We start from the raw sequence: 20,657 nt of genomic DNA, 5'->3' as shown, positions 1-20,657 counted from the left end.
TCTGTTTCTTTCTTTATTTTTTTTCTCATTCTCCATGTGCAGGAATATATGTGTTGAGTATATCCCAGTAAGTGTCTCCTCTTCGTATTGTTTTCTCGGTTCCTTTCTCGAATTAGCATAAGAATTCAGCGTGCGCCTGAGGTGAATGCCAATCGGTCGAAAGAAGAGAGCTAGCAGCAGCAGCAGTAGCACCAACAAGATACTTACGCATACAGAGGCTCTCCGCGGTCGCTCCGAAAATTATAAGGTTAAGTAGGATGCGCTATTTCGAGGAGAAAAGTTCTGACCGATTTTTTTTTCCGGTGCAACGGTCGTGGGCATCGACGCTTCTCCGCTGAGCTTTGCTCACGCGCCCACTTTTATTCATCGGCATTCAGTATTGGCCGAAATTCATTGATCGCATCAGGGAATAAAACTCCTCGAGAGGCGAGATTATCCGGACTGATTGTAAATAGGAAGCGTGCGGATTTCTTTGCGCATGGAATCGAAGAGTCGATTGATCTCACTCGAAGATTCAAATGGCATGCTTATTTGGAATCAGACCTCTTTTGTCTTCCGCACATGCTCGAGACTCGCGAGAGGGGCACGCTTCTCGCGTCTCTGGACGTATCGAATCATCATCCGGATACGCGATACACGGGAAGGGCGAGGCGCCCGATTCGGCCGCAGACCACTTCCCTTTTACACATCCAAAAACTCTGGTCTCGCTCTCGTCTCAATGTTCTCTCTCGTGCGACAAACCCGTTGAAGGAGGAAAAGAACGAAAAAACAAATCAACGTGGATTGTATACAAATATAGCTCGGAGATGAACCAAAAACGGTGACTAATGAATCCTTATTGATTCACACTTCACTCATTTTTCATTCCGATGGCGATGAGGTATGCCGGGTGCGTACGGGTTACAGAGAGATTCAGAGGGAACGCGGACAATGGTTGTACAGAAGATTTTGCATGATTTTTACTTTGCTGGATTCTTTTCAAATTCGTGATATTTTAAAATATTCTTTTTAGAGGATAAATTTGAGGGATTTTGAGAAGGTTTTCAGAGATTTTTATTTTCTGACGTTTTGGCCCGTACCACTGGGAACGGTAAGTCATAAATCGCGAAGTGCTGTAAAGAAAATGATTTGCGCAAAATTTACTGCTAATTTGTTTTCATTCAGAAGAATGAAACCATACTCTTCAGGACTGTGTGGATGATTTTTTATCCGCGTTCGGAGACCTTCCGGTGTGTATTTTGCACAAAAGGCGTTTGCAATGCTCAACCAAAACATTTGCTTCGGAGTAAGATCGATTCCTGGCAATTTTTTTTCCGCTTCATTTTCCGCTGCCCAAGTGCTGTACGTGCTAAATATGCTATTTTGGCGCCTCCGTTGTCCGAAAAATCTTCAGCCACCGTCCTCTCAGCATCCAGCTTCGAAAGTAAAAAAAAACAAATGTTGGACTTTAAATTGTGAACCACAGAAGTACACTTTGGAATGGAACTTTTTGGATTGTTACTTGAAATCTAATCAGCACAAAATGTAGGTGTAGTTTCCCACCAAAAACTTTTTAAATAAAAACAAAATTTTATGTATTTCTAAATTGACGCAGTGCGTAATGCAGCAGGAAAGAGCTTGAGTACCAGCTCAACTTACTTAAAAGTCCATTTAAGAGGGTCCTGCTTTAGAAAATCAAAAAATCGATTATTTTCGCCAACGTTTTTAGGATAAACGGAAATAACTCACTATAGCGAACTTTTCGGTATAGTTTCAAGGATATTTTAAAAGTACTACAAAAACATTTTTTTAATGTGAGAAATACTAATTTGTACATGGTTTATGCGCCAAGTCTGATTGTCGAAATTTCTCAGCTGTGTACAATGTGGAGATCGTAATTATTTTCTGCAACAAAAATTTCTCAATTTTTTTGGGTTTTCATAGGTTCGTATGGATTTTATAAAATTTTGAACGTTCTATAAATAACATTGTACGCGACAAAGTACCATATTTTTATTTTTTAGGCCACGAGTACCCATAAATTTCCATAAAACGATGATCTATGATCGTTTTTAGGCGTTATTGCGCTGGTTTTTCCTAAGACCAATTGATTTATCTCAGATATTTCTACAATTTAGTTGCACCTTAGATCCGTGGAGTGTCTCTGGAAGAGTTATGACAGGAGATCACTTTCGAATTTTCTATAGCCAAAAAAGGGCTCAATGTCGTTCAATAAACTGGAGGGTAAAACATTTATTCATTCGATATAATCGACTGCAGGGGATGACGGGACCGAAGTGGGTTACGGTCACACGAATGCGGCTCCTTAACGTCGTCAGGAATCAATGCTCGAATTTACCAAACCCAACGCCGACGTCGTCGCCAAAATATTCGGAAAACACGAAATTATTCCAAGTGAACATTACGGATTAATGGGGTAAACATGTTAAAAACTAGATACGAAATGCCGTGAGAAAATTGTATTTTTATTCAATCTCGTGGTACAGAAATGAATATTGTATTTTCTTTCGCTCGATAAAAATTCTAATATATTGTTTTCATTGATTTTACATGCAGCTTGATGAGCCGAGAATAAAGTGATTCGATGAATAAAATAATAGAAAAATTGATTTTACATGCAGCTTGATGAGCCGAGAATAAAGTGATCCGATGAATAAAATAATAGAAAAATTGTTTCACATTGAATTGGATTTGAAATGTTTCCATGCCTGAGACTCGTGTACGTGATCGATAGCACACAAAATGTAGTGACTCGAGGACCTATTGGCGTCAGGGCTCGTTTGACCCAGACAGTTCGAGAGTACAAGGAGCAATTGAGTGTTGCGCCTGACATGCATCCAAAGGACATTTTCTCCATATTCCAATGGTGGGTTCTGTCGTCGAGGCTATAATGATGGCTGAGACACTACCGTTGAGGAATGAGAAGGAAAATCCTCGTGTTGAGTCTTTTGGATTAAGGGGAAACGATCGAATTCCGGGAGAACGAAAAATCATTCACAATTTCTTTAACAATTTCGAGTATAAAAATGCTAAAAAAAGCAGAAAAAGTTGTTCAACAATTGATTAACGCAATTATTAACGGTAGTCGACCCTTTTCCTCTTTCCCTCCGAGGGTGTTGTAGCTAACGGCCCTGCTCCGTCTAAGAAAATCGCGAAATCATAAATTTCGTGATTTTCGTGTCTGAAACGTTTCTGTCTTTTTATGCAAGAAATAATTGAACTGTGTATTTATTATTTTTATCATTCCTTTAATTTTCCGTATTTCCGAAATTTTCTGTAGTTCCCTGGCTCGAGGCTTATTGCAGAACGACTATGATTTTTCAATTTTAATTCAACGACAAGAATAGCGAGTGTTTGCTAAAAAGTATCTGAGCTTATTGCTGTCCATGTTTGTTTTTTAGTTACATCCGTCGTGCTCAATGATATTTTACCAAACCAAGCATCTCTTTTGGGGGTTCATTCTTGAGTGCTTTGAACAATTGAAATCGGCTGCAAATTCCGGCATATTTGAAAACGATCCGATTATTTGGTACTCTTCAGGACTGTGTGGATGATTTTTTATCCGCGTTCGGAGACCTTCCGGTGTGTATTTTGCACAAAAGGCGTTTGCAATGCTCAACCAAAACATTTGCTTCGGAGTAAGATCGATTCCTGGCAATTTTTTTTCCGCTTCATTTTTCGCTGCCCAAGTGCTGTACGCTAAATATGCTATTTTGGCGCCTCCGTTGTCCGAAAAATCTTCAGCCACCGTCCTCTCAGCATCCAGCTTCGAAAGCAAAAAAAACAAATGTTGGACTTTAAATTGTGAGCCACAGAAGTACACTTTGGAATGAAACTTTTTGGATTGTTTCTTGGAGTCCAATCAGCACAAAATACTCACTTTTATGCCCAATTCTGGAACTGTGTATTTTCCATACTGATTCTTCAAGCATCGGTAACTTGATGCCCAATTTTTGTTAGCTTTCTCCCCCCAACGTACATACTCGCCATTTTTGTCAAAGAGCTTGCCTGCGTCGTCGTAACCGTGTGTTATTTCATGACCCATGATAAATCCCATACTACCGTAGTTCATGTAATTCGGTCGATCGGCGTTGAAATAAGGACCTTGTAACATGCCGGCAGGAATAACTGAGACATAACAAATTTGAGTAAATATATAAATATATCTGAAGACGAGGGTGTTGCGTCAAGTGATGTGAATCAAAACGCATAATACTCACGCACGCGATTGTTCATCGGGTAATGAAAGGTCTCAACGATAGCAGATCCTCCAGCATCCATCCAGTCGGATCTATTAACTGGTTTGTTCAGTTTACCCCAGTAAAGATCGTCTTCGAATTTCTTTACTTTCACTAGTCCCTCGATATACGTATTCCCGGAAAAATTGAGTCCTTCGTAGATTTTCTCGAGCTTGGCATCGTCCAACAACTCGTCAGGGTAGGAAACGTGACTGACCATCCCTACAGCTTTTTCCATCATTATCACTCGCGTCTTTTCGTCCACCCAGTCAGCCTGATGAGTTGTATCGTACGAGTGTCAGATCAAAACTCACGGGGCGGGTAAATTATTTGAAACATTTTTTAACGACATGGAAATGTGACTCAAGATTCTCTTCCACCAGTCGGAGAAACTTTTTTTTTTAATACGCTGACCAACTTCATTTTATGCATTTCAATGCACCATAAGTGAGTACTCACGTTCTGTATTAAAATCTGAACTTGGTCTTTCAAGTCCGACATCAACTCCATGGCTTTTTTCTTGACGTTTTTATCGAAGTAATGTTTAACGAATATTGCTCCGGCGATAATTGGGAATTTGTCGTACACAGCTTGAGTACATTCGTTCGATCTTGTTGTAGAATCAATGTTCCCTCCCTCATCTTTGTCATCCACAAAGTTATTCACAAAATCCCATATCACTCTCCACATCAGGTAGTTTGCCAAGTCTCTATTCTTCGTTTCGGACAGTAGCTTTTCCAGCAGGTTAAAGTAGACCGCTTGGCCTTCGTTGACGAGCTTTTCGTCTTGCCCAATGGTGACCGACGATGGTAAAATTCCCTTGATATATTCTTCCCACGGCATGCTCGGATGGGCGCTCGACAAATTCGTAAGTGTCGTCAAATTGTAACGCTCCCACATATCCTGACTGATGAACTGAAAAAATAAAAATTCTGCAAACGCCCCGTTGAGGTTGGATGCGAATCTCGCATTCGGTAGTGACACATTTTTCTCCTTCGATATATTTATAAATAAATTTGTTTTTCATTCGTAATAATTTTGTTTTTTTTTTTTCCATTCCTAGTAAATTGGTTTTATCCGAATCCGTACTTTTGCCAGTTTTATTTCAAAAGTCAACGAGTTGTTGAGTTCCTTCTGAGCCTGGAGCTCGTTTCCACCAAGTTTCACGGCTATGTCAACCATTTTTTTTTTATAATCGCGAACCGCACTGTTGTCAAAACCTTCCGAGAGATATTGGCGATCGATTCCGAATCCTGGTCCTGAAATCTATGGAGTATAAGAAGAAACAATGCGAGGTGTAATCGGTTATCGTTCGCTTCGTTTTATATCTATTTTTGAAAAATGTACGTACATAGATGATTCTCTTTGTGGAATTCATCATGTCTTCGTGAATCTTGAAGCTCGTGAGAGCAGTGTAATAGTAACCAGCATTTCGAAACTTCTTAATTGCGTCTGTCCAAACGAATTGATCTTCTGTCCATGCATCACCGAGAAGAACCGGCCATCCGCCGAGTTTATCGACTTGGTTCCGAAGAAGCTCAAACGCTGAGGTCGCTGTTGTGTCTACAAAAGTATTTTTTTATTGCGTACTTGAGATTTGACATTCAATGGCGTCAACAACTTTCGTGTCATTGCGTCACTTACTCTTCTTCAAACAGTTTTGATAAAAAATTTTCACTAGTTTGAAGTGGCTTGGTTCGTCCCCTTCGACTTCAGCCTGAATTTTGAATTTCAAGCGTTGAAGTACTCTCCTTGTTAAAATCTCTTGATTGTTTATTCCGGATTTGTCATCGGGTATGATTGTGTTGTTGATGAAGCCGCCGCACGCATATCGATGGAAATTTTCGCACGGATCGACGTCCTTGTCCATGTTCTTCAGGAGTGCAGACGCTGAAATTGCATCATCCATCTCAAAGGACATTTTAATGATTCAAACATTGAAAAGGAATCTTTATTTTCGATCTGAGAAACGGAAACGTTGATAAGGGAGACCGGGCAAAACTGGGTGGTTCAAAAATTGCGATGTTTTTTTTCCATTCTTCCAGTTTTTCATATTAGCCAAGGAAAAAAAAGAATTCTTTCAAAATTTTCAAACAGAAAATTTTAAATAGGAAGATGAGCAGAAATTTTGAATAAAATCATTTTTTTTAAATTATTATTATTCGATATAATAAACGTCGATCTGTTATTATTGAAATACTCAGCTGTTTGGTTGATAATTGACGTATTTCAAGTGATCATGGATAGGCTATCCAGTGATACCCCACTCTTGTGTGTGCTATTATAAAAATAAAATTGTACGAATTTCATTACGCACCTGTATGTATGCATTCTGGCGTCAGGCACAGGTCCTTATGACGATCTAAAATTACAATAATTTCCGATTCACCAGCATCTTCGTTGATCCATTCATTTTTGCATGTCATGTAAAGTCTGTGCCCTCGTGTCACAAAGAGCCACGGAAAATATCATCAAAATTCGATTGATCTACGCAACTACTTTGTTATTTGCTCTCCAATCCAAGAAACTTTACAGATTTTTGGAATTCATTGTTGCTCATTGAATTAATGACTGTATAGTTGAAAAAATATTTTTTCTTTGCAAATAGTTGTGTTGAATATCCATTAAAGCTTCTCTTATACCACGTAATATGCAAATATTATTGCTCAATTTTTTTCCACTAAATGATATTGCGAAAAATGTTGCGATGTGGAGTTCAAACGACATTAACATCTGGCATTGTTTAAACAAACCCTTTTGAATGCTCGCGTCACAACCAGCATTCCTTGCAGTTCTTCCTTCTCCGGAGCAGGGATTATAACATAGAAAAAGTATGCATGTTGCGAATACCGTCAGCCACTGGAGCGGAGCTGGTGATTTCCTAGATTTTTTATTTCTGGAACAGTTTGAACGTTAATTTACCAATAAAAAATGGAGAGCACCAAACCATCGGTGAAATTCGAATTTTTTAATTCTTAAGTGCGAATAAGAAAAAATCGAATAAAAATGTTTTATCCTCTTAACAAAATGGCGTCCGAAAAAATGAGTCATTTTGACCTTTGCAAAGGTAGTACTTCTCTCGAGGTTTACGACTATGAAGTTTTAATGATCTTTGAGCAAAAAATTTTAAATGTATTTTCCCATTTCAAATCGATCGAATAACTTACCGCATGATCATCCTTGATCGCATACGTAGCGTTTCCAGATTTTTATGATTTTTGGGATGAACTACGTGCGGAAAAGGTTGGCCGCCTACTAGTTACTTGGAAGAATTCGAGACTGTCGCTTCTACGGGTTTCTTAACCGAAATGAATGGACAGGCGAAGATTTTTTGTGTTATTTGAACAGTTTGAAATGGTAATCGATGTAGGCATGTCAGTGACAGATGTTTTTTTTCAAAAAAAATGATAAGGCTGTTGGGCCATTTACAACACAATTGATACTTATTTCTATTCATGAAGTGTAGTTATAAATATGGAAATGATTCAAATGATTGAATTTACGACTGTTCGTTATCTCGTTAATCACTTGAGAAATGCTTCGATATTTTTTTTTCTTATTTATCATTATTTGACTTTTTTCATTGAAATTTTGCATTTTTTCACAAATATTATCGTACATAGAGCGTCGTATTTGAAGTTTTCTAGGGCACGAGAGCACATAAATTTTCAATAATCGATGCTTCACGTTTTTGTGGCACGTTTCAGCGTTGGGGTTTGGGAAGAGAAATCGATGTAAAAACAACTTTCCATATGTCAGTTATTTTTAGACACATTTTTATGTTTTTTTTTAAATTTTATTTTCATTCTATTATTTTTTAGACTTATATTTTTACTTTTAGATTTTTAAAAATATTCTTAGAGAACGTTTTTAAACTTCACGAAGTTTTCTTTTCTTTTTTTTTCAACTACTCGGACTCCAGTGTGAGAGACTTCGATTGATGGAATATTAATCGATCTCTTTACGATGAGAAATATTAAATTTGGTTCCGTGAGACGTGTGTGGAACGACTTATATTTACAGTGGAATGGAGCCCATTCATTCCACCCCTCTTTTTTCGAGTAAAGTCCCCGATGCTCGGCATCGGATTTGGTTTCTCGAATTCCAGCGCGCTCACGGGTAGCAGACTAAGATAATTCGTATATGAAACGGTTTTTCAAATATTTTATTAAACTCTTCCCCTTAAAATCCCCTTAACAACGATGAATTACGCTTATTGACAATCACCATATCAAACAATTTTTCATTGGGTACATCGGTGAGTCGAGTGGACATTTGAAGTCTGCTGCGAATTCCGGCATATTTGAAAACGATCCGATAATTCGAAACTCTTTAGGGCTGTGATCGCCGGAGATGACCTGCGATAGGAGACCGGTGGGCTCGTACTTCACGCACCAGGAGTTGGCAGCGCTTAACCAAAACATTTGTTTTGGAGTCAGATCAATTCCTGGCAATTTTTTTTCCGGCTCATTTTTTACGGCCCAACGATTGTAAGCTCGATATGCAATTTTGATCGCCCCGTTATCAGCAAAGTTTTCGTTCTGAGATTTCGAACCGTTCAACTGAAACAAAATTTAAACAAATTGAATGTGGAAAAATTACTTCGTAGCTTATATTCGGGTTCTCTTTAAGATGTAACAAAAAAAACGAACTTTTATGCCCAACTCTGGAACGACGTAGTTTCCATACTGTTCGGCCAAGCATTTCACGCTTGAGTTCCACAGCTTTTCAGTTTCGGGTGCCCAGTCGATGAGATTTCCATCTTTGTCGAATTGCTTGACACCGTCGTTGAAACTGTGCATCATTTCATGACCAATGACAAATCCTATAGCACCGTAATTCATATAATTCGGTCGTTCGTTGTTGAAGAAAACACCCTGCAGAATGCCAGCCGACAATTCTGTGAAGTACAACAAAAAAAAAAACGTCATTTTCTCGTCATTTATCGAATATTCTCAATCTAAGAATTTTTGAATACAAGAATTTCTCAATGCAAGAACTCACGAAAACTATTTTTCAACTCATCATAAAATGCCATTGTCGCTGCAGACTGTCCATAAGACATCCATTCAGTTCGGTTCGATGGTTCGCGTAATTTTCCCAATTTGTAGTCGTTTTCGAATTTCGTTAATTTCAATTTACTCTCGGAATAGCTATTCCCAGAAAAATTAAGTTTTTCGCACATCTTGTTGAGCTTCTCTTCGTCTAACAACTCGTCGGGGTAGCCAATGTGATCGACCATCGCAGTGACTTTGTCCAGCATCGTTTTACGTGTTGGTTCATCCACCCAGGCTGCCTACCGAATCGTGTCGTTCAAAAATTAGTGCATCGAGTACGAATATGAGAAAATTTATATCGACCTTTGAAGTGTTCCTGCATTTATTTTCTGCAATGGCAGTGCTTTTGAGAGTTTGCTCAACTGTCATCTAAAATTCTGTTTTCACGTGCTTTAACATTGGCTACTGCAAAGGACCATAAAGAGAGAGACGAAGTGGGCTGGAATTTCAATCGTTTCGCAGCTGAGATATAAGTTCATGCAATGTTTGAAAGAGGTCAGAAACGTTTTTATTTCTCTGGTGTCAAGCCTCGAACAAGAGATTTTTACCATCAACTTGTAGGATTCAACGTTTTATGAAATTTTACAACTCTCGTGGGGATGATTTGCAAGTTACATTCTCGCTCCCGAAAATATTGACAACGCTTGCAACAATTACGTTTCTCGATGCTCGTACAGGCTCGCTCTAATTTCCCAAGGTAAGTACAGACCTTTATGACGGTATCCTCGTACTGTGCCCTGATATTCGAAACCATTTCCATGACACTTTTCTTCGTTTCCTTATTGAAGTAGTATTTTACGAAGACAGCATCAGCGAGAAGGGGAAATTCTTTGAAAACATCTTTGATGCATTCGTCCGTTCTCTCCAGAAGATTTTTCGGAACTCTAGTCGAGTTCGTTGATTGCTGGCGAGGTGCGTCACTTATGCGAAGCGTCATGGTCTCCATAACTCTCCACATCAAGTAATTTGCCAAAAGCCTTTTCGGGGTTTCGGACAGTAGTTTTTCTAGTCGGGTAAAGTAGCCCGGGGCGCATACGATTATGTCCTCGTTCTCTTCAACCGTCATTGACCCTGGTAACAATCCTTCAAAATATTGTTTCCATGGTACGCTGGGGTATGTTGTTGACAGCAGCCTGAGAGACATTGAATCACACGCCTCGCTCCTGTTCTCGGGTGTTTCAGTCGACGACGAGAACTGTTGAACGAAGATAAATTTTTGTTCATAAGTCTCACTGATCGAGGTCCTTTGCCATTCCCTTCGATCATCAGAGGAATCAAATATCGATTAAACAAAAACGAATATTCTACAAATAACTGATTTTAAACAATCGTAAAATTTATACCGGAGCTTATGGAAATTGCATCATCACCAAATTTCTATTCAATAATTCATACACCAAATAATTCTAAATTCCTGATACAAACTGTTTCACGGATGGAAAAAAAATGTAAGGAATCCATAGCGACGATAAAAATGAAGGGTTGCAGAATGCTTAAAAGAGATGTTAACGATCGAAGTTGGAAAAATGGCAGAAACAGAAGATTTTCTCCATAACCGCGACTTCCCAGAGGTCCCGATTAGTGCCACCAAAAAATACGCTCATGTGAAAGAACTGCCTTAAGTAATGAAAATGTAAGCAGAGAAAAATGGTATTTAACAATTTCGTACATTCGCTAGTTGTATTTCGAATTCCAGTACTTTTCCGAGTTCCTTTATTGCGTACTCCAGTTCAGCATCGAGCAGTGCAGCTATTCCAACCATGTGTAGGTAATATCCATTGATACTCGTTTCGTCAATGTTTCCTGAGAGATCTAAGTCGTAGAATTCTAGTACCGGTCGATCGATCTGTGGAAAACAAGAAACAATGTGGCGTCGCTTTCATCCTCGGGATTCCCATTTATTCCAAAAGAGAACGTACGTAAATGGCATTTTTCGTGGGGTCCTTCGTATGCGGTTGTACTCGAAAATCAATGAGGCTGTTGTAGAAGTGGCCTGCGTTGCGATATTTATGAATCGCAGCGATCCAATCGAATTCATTTTCTTTCCATTCATCGCCAAGAATAACGGGCCACCCACCGAGTTTATCCAATTCTATTCGAAAAGGGTCCTTCGTGGGGTCCTCTGCGGCTGCAAACGAAGTTGCGTGGCTTTTGAAAAATTGACGAAAAAACCGTTTTCGTGGCTTTTGGCTTGTTTCCGAAGTGGCAAGGTCGCTGGATTCTAGCTAATTCTGTTTGTTCGAACGTGCCGGATTATCTTTGGCAAATTCAACTAATTCATGATAATTTAACGTTGTGCTCGCGAAAAGATTTACAATTCGGGCCCAACACGCATCGGCAGTATTTTTAAGGGTGGTTGGTCATATCGGATATTTTGTCGTAACAATTGGATACTCACACTTGTTAATACAAATTTGGTAAAAATCTTTCATCAGCGTGAGGTATCTTGGTTCATCGGCTTCACTTTTGGCTCGGATTTTTGACTTCATCTGTTCATAAATTTCATTTTCCAGTATTTTAAAGTTGTCCACTTGAGACTGGCCGTTGGGTACGATCGTTTCGTTGATGAAGCCACCGCACGCGAACTTATAAAAATTTTCGCAAGGGTCCACGTTCGGGTCCATGTTCCTCAGGACCGCGGATGCTGAGGATTCAATTATTTTCAGACAATTTTTCTTTGACCGTCACCGATCACTTTTGTAGGAATGGCCTTGCGTGCCTTGCTGGGATCATGGAATTATTCCAAAGAAATGAACTCATGATGGTTTTATTACGTACCGGTATGTATGCATTCTGGGGTCAGACACTGATCCTCAGGACTGCCTAAAAACGACAAATTTTCGGTTTCATTAAATCAAATGGATTTTGATCAATGTTCATATACAAAAATTTTGAATTCAAGGGCATGGTACCTCGCCACAGATATTATGAGAAAAATTGAAAAATTTCACAGCAGAATTCTCACACGCTGTTGGTTTCATCGAGAGAAATATTTTTATCCCATTTTTATTATCGTCCCGCCGGGAGTTTCATTTTGCAGACGATCAAACCGGCGAAAAATTTCGATTTTTTGTAGTATCCTTAAGAAGTTTGATGCAAATGGGGTGGCCGCGGTTATCGAAATTGTTAAACTTACGAATAATCAATTCTGAACTCGTGTCAACCCTCTTCTTGGCACAATATACCAGTATTTTTTCTCAATTACGTTCTACAAGACGATTTTGTGAAAAATAGTACAGGAATCGCAATGAAAGAATTCTCGTTATACTCATGCAGATTCTTACAAGAGTTCGAAGTATCGCGACCATCTCCGATGCCTTCCGCTTTCACAACGTGGGGAGTGTCACGCAAAAGTAGCATAAGTAGCACCAGTGCCGTTAGCCGACAGACCAAAGCTGTTGATTCCCAACATTTTTTATTTCTGAAAGAAATCCATTGTGAATAGTTGAATTAAATTTAGGTTACTTCAAATTACATTAACACTCCTCAAAATTTCCAAAATACTACCTACAACAAATCGTTTATTCGTTTAAAAAAAAATCTTTAAAATCCACACATTTCGACATTCATTAAAAACGATTTTCCCCTTATTTTAAAATCAAAAGGTGACTTTCCCCTGAACTTTATGTTCGCAAAGTTTGATTTGTCATCCAGCAGAAAATGTTAAGGGTCTTTTCGTACTTTTTATCGACTAAAAACTTACCCCATGCTGACCTCAGATTCTACTCGTACGTCTAAGTTTATATTTTTTCAATTATCGAGCAAAACCTCGTACGCAAGTGCTTGCCCAGCTACTATTTATTTGGAAGAATTCACGAACGTTCGGATTCGTTGCTTATCCACGTTGTTACTAGAACGAACATACTTCTCTAGCGTTATTTAAAGCCTTTAAAGTGTCAGCTGACAGAAGTGACAAGAGCCTGGTGTACTTTGAGTGCTTTAAGGTATAAATATCATACACGTATCGTGGGTGTCATACACTTGTTCATTAATTGATGATTGATGTTCCTTTTTATGCCTCGTGTGGCCGGTTGATTTACCTCGATATTTTTAAGCATCAGGTTTTTCGTATAGTTGTTGAGAAAACACATTTTGTGAACGCATTCATTCCGATGAGAATGGTAAAAGGCACAAAGCCAAGGAAGAGATGAGCTTGGGGAGACTATCGTTGGAGAAACTGGTACCAAAAAACATTTAATAATCTCATCACCAATCCACTTACAATAATTCTTTAGTTATTTTATGATTTAGACGTCTGCTTTTTCACACGAACGAAAGAATTTTATTTCTAGAATTACAACTTTTTGTCCAGTACTTCAGTCAAGTTTTCAGTGACAGACGTTGCTGTCATCGGTACGAATATTCAAAATTCCGGAGCCTTCTAGTAGGAACAATTTTTTTTTAGCTAGGATCGGTCAATAATTTGACAATTTGTCAAGAGTTGACTATTTTTTCATCAATGGACATATTATTTTATTATATTTTATTTTCTGTAAATAACAAAATTTCGATTGATTGGGTGCAAAGGGCCACAAACGTTGTGACGTCGTTCCAGACTACGGTTTATTCAGGAATTGAGGATCATGAGGGGAGGCTTTTTATTTCTACAATCGCTTCTTTGTTTTTTTTTTTTTTTTAATGATTTATAAAATCCCCTGTTTTGAGAATTCTCCATAATTGACGATACAATTCACCAAACGAGACACCGCTTCCTGGGATTCATTCTTGAATCATCGGGACATTGAAAGTCGTTAGCGAATTCCGGCATATTTGCAAACGTACCAAGAACTCTGAACTCTCCAGGACTGTGTGCAGCGGAGGCTAATTTCGAGCGGAAAGCAATGGGGTTGTTTTTCTCGCACCAGACGTTCGCAAAGCTCAACCAAAATATTTGCTTCGGGGTTAAATGAATTCCGGGTAACTTTTTCTCTGGTCCGTTCTTGGCGACCCAACTCTCGTATGCTTTATAAGCAATTTTGATACCCCCGTTATCTGCGAAATTTTCATTCTTCATCTTCATACCGTCCAGCTACAAGGTAGAAAAAGGGGAACAAAATTGTCAAATTATCGAGCGCTAGACCAATCCTTTCGACCTTATGACCGCGTGGGTCTGTTTCTTAAGGGCGGGGTGACGTCTATTCGGTGAAAAATTCGGTAATTTTCAACAGCAAATCAATTTTAGTGATTTTGACATCATATTGCAATATATGAAAAATATTTTCGGAATCTTTAAAACCTAAACATCAATAATTAACTCTCGATGGCAGCAAATCTTCAGAGGCACTTGAGAGAAAAGTCGTACAACGATGAACAGTATAAATCGAAATGTACTCGACCGACCCTTTCGAAATTTGGCATCGTACTTCCTTACACAATTGACCAGGTATATCTACGAGAGGATTTTGTTTTTTTTTTTTTTCGATTTTTAGCATTTTTTGTCACACTTGGAAGTGAAAACACTGATTTTTAAATGATTATAAAAAGTTGGAACAAACTCTCGTAGATACCTTGTGTAAGGAAGTACCATGCCAAATTTCAAAAGGGTCGGTCGAGTAGATTTCGATTTACACTGGTCACCGGTGCACAACTTTTTTCTGGAGTGCCTTTGCTATCATCGACTTAATTATTGATATTCGAGTTTCAAATATTCAGGAAATCTTGTTCATGTATTGTATTATGATGTCACAATCAATAAAATGGATTTGTATTATCTGCAGCGTCTAAAAAAAATCTTGAAATTTTGTTCACCGAATTGACGTGACCCCGCCCTTGAGTCATGCGAAGGAATAACTCACTCTTAGACCCAATTCTGAAACGGTGAAGTTTGCATACTGTTGAGTTAAGCATCGGACACTCGAATTCCAATGTTTTTCAGTGTAAGGTGCCCATTCAACGAGATTGCCATCTTTGTCAAGTTGCTTGCCAATGTCATCGAAGCCATGCGTCATTTCGTGACCAATACTAGCTCCTATGGCACCGTAATTCATGTAATTCGGTCTGTCGTTACTGAAAAAAACATCTTGAAGAATGCCAGCTGGGAATTCTGTGGAAAATGATATCGATGATTCGGATTAGAGGTCATCGTACAAGGACGTCCGAGCGTCTTTTGACGTTGAGATTTAACGTCGTTTTTAAAAATCTTTTTCACTTCAGATTTTGATATAAAACTATTAATTTGACGCACTTACGATAACTATTTTCCGCTTGCTGAAAAGCCGGGTTAACGGCAGCAGACTGTCCATGAGACATCCATTCAGTTTTGTTTACGGGCTCGCGTAGTTTACCCAACGAATAGTCATTCTCGAATATGTTCAATTTCAATTTAGCTTCGAAATAACTATTTTCGGAAAAATTAAGTTTCTCGTAAAACTTATCGAGCTTGTCGTCGTTCAACAACTCGTCGGGATAGCCGATGTGGCTGACCATCGTTCTGACTTTATCCAGCATCGTTGCTCGTGACGTATCGTCGATCCAGGAGGCCTATCGAAAGCCGAAAAAAATGTCATCAAGTGCAAGAATAAGAAAAGAAAAACACGAGCTCTTATCTCTTCAAGGCCAGCCCAACCTGCTCAGCAGTGAGTACACGCACCTCCATCAAAATATTTTCCAACTCTCTTCTGACGTTCGAAGCGATTTCCGAAACATTTTCCTTCGTTCGATTATCGAAGTAATTCTTGACGTACATAGCACCGGCGATCAGCGGAAATTTCTCAATAGCCGCTTTAGCACACGAGTCAGATCTCGCTCGTATCTTCATCAATATGGTATAACGAGTTGAGTTGCCTGCTCGCTGACAAGGTAAGTCATTCAAATGATCCACAAAAGGCTGCATCACTCTCCACATTAAGTAGTTTGCCAAGACTCTCTTCGGGGTTTTAGCGAGCAGTTTTTCCAATTTTTCAACGTAGCTCGGTGCGCTCACGAGGATGACTTCGTCCTCCTCGACAGTCAGTGGCGAGGGTAACAATCCGTTGAAATATTCTTCCCACGGTATGCTTTTGTACGTTTTTGATAATTCCTTTAGTGTCATTGGATTGTAAGTTCGAGATATGTTGAGATAATCCTCGCCTGGCAACGAAATCTGTTGGAGAAAAGAATTATATTTCTATCGTTATAGAATATCGAAGTAAAAACAAGCAGCTACCGATCGCACTGGTTTGGGAATTTTTAAGGGACTGGTTCATTAAAAATGCACTTGATACGTCGATTTTGGAGAGAAGTTCGACGGCTGAGGGATTCCAAAAATGAGGATTTTGGACCCAGAAAGATGGAAACTTGAATCGAACTGAGTTTTGGTGATCAGAACCGAACTCAGAGAATTTTAATCAACGATTTGAGTTTTTCTGTCAAGCAAGGGTTTTTAGAGCACCAGCCAACTGAATGAAACTCCTCAAATGGAGGGGACAGAAATTACTGGATTGTACATTTGCTAGTTCCGCTTCGAAAGCCGATGATTTATCGAGATCCTGCTTCGCATTTTCCGGGCTAGCACCAAACATTACAGCCACTAGGACCATGCTCTGTTTATATGCCCAATATTTCCTATCGTTAAAGCGTAAAAAATGTTGCCGACCAAGTCCTAATGTTGCTTGATGAATCTGTTGGACATAAAAACAAACAATTTGGCAAACTAATAATCATAGAAAAATAAAAACAATTTTGTAATTATTTTCATCGCGAGGATCAGCCATTTCGACGTGAATACTACAAACGTACGTAGATTACATTCTTCGTAGAGTTTTTCACATCTGGTCCGACGGCGAGCGTTAAGAGACCATTGTAGAAGAGACCAGCATCTCGAAACTTGTAAATAGCGTTCGTCCAAACAAATTCATTTTCATCCCATGCACCGGCATCACCGGAAAGGACTGGCCATCCACCGAGTTCGTGCAATTTTGCTTGAAGAATTGCTTTCTCCGCGTCCTCTGTGTCGACTGTGTCGAGATGATGTAAGAAAAAAAATTTCATGAATTCCATCGCTTTGAAAATCATGTCGCATTTTTCTATATACTCGAATATGCTGGATTTGTGACGTCACAGGGTTTTTAAAAAGGTTCTGCCGGATGCAAAATATCTGAAAATTGGCAACTGTTTTTTTCTTTTTTTACTCACTTCTATCCCAACAGCTTACGTAGAAATCTCGCATCAGTCTGATGTGTCTCGGTTCGTCATCTTTTTCGTCCCGAATTTTGAATTTCAGCTGCTCGTGTATTTTCTTTTTTATTATTTTAAAGTAATTCATTTCAAACTCATCATCAGGTAAGATCGTCTGCTTGACGAAGCCACCGCAAGCGTATCGATAAAAATCTTCACAGGGATTGACGTTCTGGTCCATGTTCTTCAGGAGTGCGGATGCTGGAGGTTCGGTTATTCGTAAAAACAAGTTTCGCTTGATCTAACATTTCTCACTTTTTAACGAGTTGCGCGTGAAAAAATACGCTTCGTCGATTATTTTTGACAAATTTTATTTTCCAAAATAATTCAATTCAAAAATCAAATTTACAAATCCTATTTTTCGCAAAATCATGGATAATAAAAGAAAATTCAATGATCGAAGCATTCGAAAAAGTTTTGATTCTTTACGACGTCAATCCAAAACCGATTTTTTGTATACTTTCTCAGCATTTTTTCACATACCGGCATGCACGCATCCTGGCGTTTCGCACCAATCCTCGCGGCTATCCGGAACTGCAAAAATTTGTACCAGATAAATTATCTCCGTAGATATGTGTTTGGAAATCCAGCACCCAAAATAACCACGTGCGCCGAAAAGATTAGTGGAGCAAATGGATATTATTTGAAAAGTGCTTTCCCTTTGACGTTATCACGTTAAATTTTTTCGATTTCTCAGTTCACCACAACCCAATGATTTTGCGAATAACGAGTAAGGCGAGGAAGAACGATATATTGGCATCTGATTTTGTTAACGCAAACCTTCACGACAATTCAAGTCACTGCAAGCATTGCTCAAGGTTTTTCCTTCTGCAATGGACAGAAGTGTGGATACCGTCAGTACTGTCAGCCAACGTGCTATTGATTTCCCACAGTTTTTAATACTGGAACAGATCAATCTTGGAACATTGAACAGAATTCGAAGCGATGTGAATCTTAAGCACGTTGAATTTATTATTCACGCATACGTTAGGGGAAAAACTGTATTTACAAAGATGCTTGAAGAATATTTGAAGCAGATGAAGCTCTCGAATCGATTTCACAAGACAAGTGTCTATTTACACTTTTTATTGCTTGGTGTACTTACCCCATGATGAGGTTCGATCACACTACTGTAGTTAGAAAAAAAATCTCATGAACGTTGGTGTTACACCGAAATAACGAGTGAGTGTACTCTCGGTCTATTGTTGTAACCGTCAGAAATCGCAGCCATTATATGAAGCTGGTGAGCAAAGTGAGAACATCAATCGCATGAAATATCGATGGTGAAGTTTCAAAGGAATTTGAAAAAGAGCGTACCGAGGCTGAAAGTTGCGTACATTAAAATAACTGTTCTCTACAGTCCCTATGTCACTGTTTCGATTACGATTTATTTCCATATTTTGATAAAAATCGATCGATTTATGATATTTGGGGGCACATGTACAATCATTTTTTCCTCGGGTCCATTAATCTCGAAGTCAGGCAATGACTTGAAGGTTTTTATTCCTAGCTCTCGGAAACGTCATCGTACATTTTTGGGGTAATAAATTTAGTTTATAAAAATTTGGCAAGTTTACCAAAACATTTTTACGAAATGTGTTCGTGGATCGTCGAGTTTGCATTTCGTAATTTAAACGAGGCGATCCTATCTGCTTTTCGGTGTCACGCAATACTCAAAAATCTATCGCAATAAAGGTGATCGTTGCTGTGACAAACAAACGATTGCTAGATTTTCATTCAGTTTTCGTCCCAGTGAATCACTAATCGGAAAAGACAATTATTTGATTTCAGGGTTTCTGGGGTTCCGGTTCAAAGTTTCTCCAAAATGTTTGCCGACGACGCCAGTCAGGAGCTGACATGAATTTTGTAAGTCCATTTTTCCGTTGAACATTAAAAAAAAAACGGTTGTGCATCGATTTTTGTAAAATCAGTTGAAAATTTGGGGAAATTATTCAAATTTGTACATCCATGACGACAGAGCTGTCAATGGACTAGTCGACGAGATTCCGTGTTAAAGGCAAAAATGCATTTTACTTTCAAACTGCGAGACCGAGCCAGTTTCTCTACTGCAACGGGCAGTTAAAAAACTGCGATCATTTGGCTTTCAGTCATTTTATTTTGCAACGATGATAATTTTCGAGTTACCGAAGTCTGTAACCGAAAATATAATGCAGAAATGGAAAATATCAATTTTTAGTGTTATTAAAAACCTGAAAAAATGAAAACTCAAAAGATTTTTTCGTCTCTTTCTTAAGAAGAAAATAACATTCGAATTCGAAGAGAATAAAAAGGGTTCGAGAATGTAAAAGTGGCGTCTCTGGTTCTCTGTACATACAGACATTGACGTTGAGATCATCGACTCTCTATTAGTTACAATCCTTTTATACTCGACGAAGGGGAAACCCAGCAGCGGTGGAAGTTCATTCTTCGAAATTGGGAGTGGTACAACAAGGCCCGACGAGATCGCATCCCGGGTCTTCTCTTTCTCTCATTATTTGAAGGTCTCGTCAATCCGTATCTCTCTCGCACTCTTCCTCTCGCCTTGTTACGGATCAACAGCTGGCGATCCGCAGGCGAAATCGTCCAAGGATCTTTCTCGAAGGGAGAGCGAGCAGCGGCAGCAGCACGCGCCAACTTACCGAAGTAGAGCCGGTTCCTTTCAGCCTCGTGTCGAGAGAGCGCAGCGAGAGCGAGATTGTATATACGGTTACAATAAAAATAAGTAGTCACGGTCCAGCTGCCGGACGCTGGTCAGCCGCACGCGTCCGGGGCACATCCCCCTTTCTCATCTCTTAATCCTCGGAATTCTCGCATCTGAAAATCTCAAGCAGGAGCACACAAAAACAAAACAAAAAACGCCCGAATCCTCCCTCAAAATGCAAAAAAAAGGTTGCACAATCCGAATCATTCGAATGGTCGAAATTAGAGATAAAAATGAATGACTTTCGTTGCACCTTAACGATATGCCCCTGAAAACGTTAACCGCATCAGGCCCGTTATTCCGCGTCGAGTACCTCTCCCATGTCGCTCCTCTTTCCCTTCCGAGCCCCGGCAGCGAGCCTCGTCGCGAGTAATCGAGGTGAGAGCTTCGAAATCCTCGCGATCGTCATGCACTCGGGGTTCGGTCTCGTCAAAGAGGAAACCGCGCGGCGTGCGGTATTCGGACGATGAGTTACTCATAAAGCAATAAAATCTATAGACACACAAG

General features: G+C 39.3%; 3 protein-coding genes across 3 annotated transcripts; all 3 read right to left on the bottom strand.

Moving 5' to 3' along the window:
* Positions 1–3,427: 3,427 nt before the first annotated feature.
* LOC122416793 (neprilysin-2-like) lies at positions 3,428–6,664 on the bottom strand. Its single transcript, XM_043429838.1, has 8 exons — positions 6,556–6,664; positions 5,883–6,128; positions 5,590–5,801; positions 5,328–5,504; positions 4,698–5,153; positions 4,221–4,512; positions 3,881–4,128; positions 3,428–3,766 (listed from the first exon to the last, which is right to left on the bottom strand). Exons 1-8 carry the CDS (start codon positions 6,662–6,664, stop codon positions 3,428–3,430), a joined length of 2,079 nt encoding a protein of 692 aa, XP_043285773.1.
* Positions 6,665–8,461: 1,797 nt separating this feature from the next.
* Positions 8,462–13,003, bottom strand: LOC122416792 (neprilysin-2-like). The gene is made up of 10 exons (XM_043429837.1): positions 12,999–13,003; positions 12,580–12,716; positions 12,074–12,118; positions 11,694–11,939; positions 11,257–11,423; positions 10,965–11,141; positions 10,005–10,490; positions 9,243–9,534; positions 8,891–9,138; positions 8,462–8,800 (listed from the first exon to the last, which is right to left on the bottom strand). The coding sequence occupies exons 1-10, from the start codon at positions 13,001–13,003 to the stop codon at positions 8,462–8,464; spliced, it is 2,142 nt and encodes a 713-aa protein (XP_043285772.1).
* A 982-nt stretch (positions 13,004–13,985) lies between these two features.
* On the bottom strand, positions 13,986–18,559 carry LOC122416791 (neprilysin-2-like). The gene is made up of 10 exons (XM_043429836.1): positions 18,555–18,559; positions 18,230–18,351; positions 17,933–17,983; positions 17,408–17,650; positions 17,012–17,229; positions 16,720–16,893; positions 15,885–16,376; positions 15,484–15,775; positions 15,091–15,338; positions 13,986–14,324 (listed from the first exon to the last, which is right to left on the bottom strand). The coding sequence occupies exons 1-10, from the start codon at positions 18,557–18,559 to the stop codon at positions 13,986–13,988; spliced, it is 2,184 nt and encodes a 727-aa protein (XP_043285771.1).
* Between the last annotated feature and the right edge of the window lie 2,098 nt (positions 18,560–20,657).

This window comes from Venturia canescens, chromosome 10 (genome assembly GCF_019457755.1).
Source record: "Venturia canescens isolate UGA chromosome 10, ASM1945775v1, whole genome shotgun sequence".
NCBI lineage: Eukaryota > Metazoa > Arthropoda > Insecta > Hymenoptera > Ichneumonidae > Venturia > Venturia canescens.
This window is presented reverse-complemented; position numbering and strand designations above follow the sequence as displayed.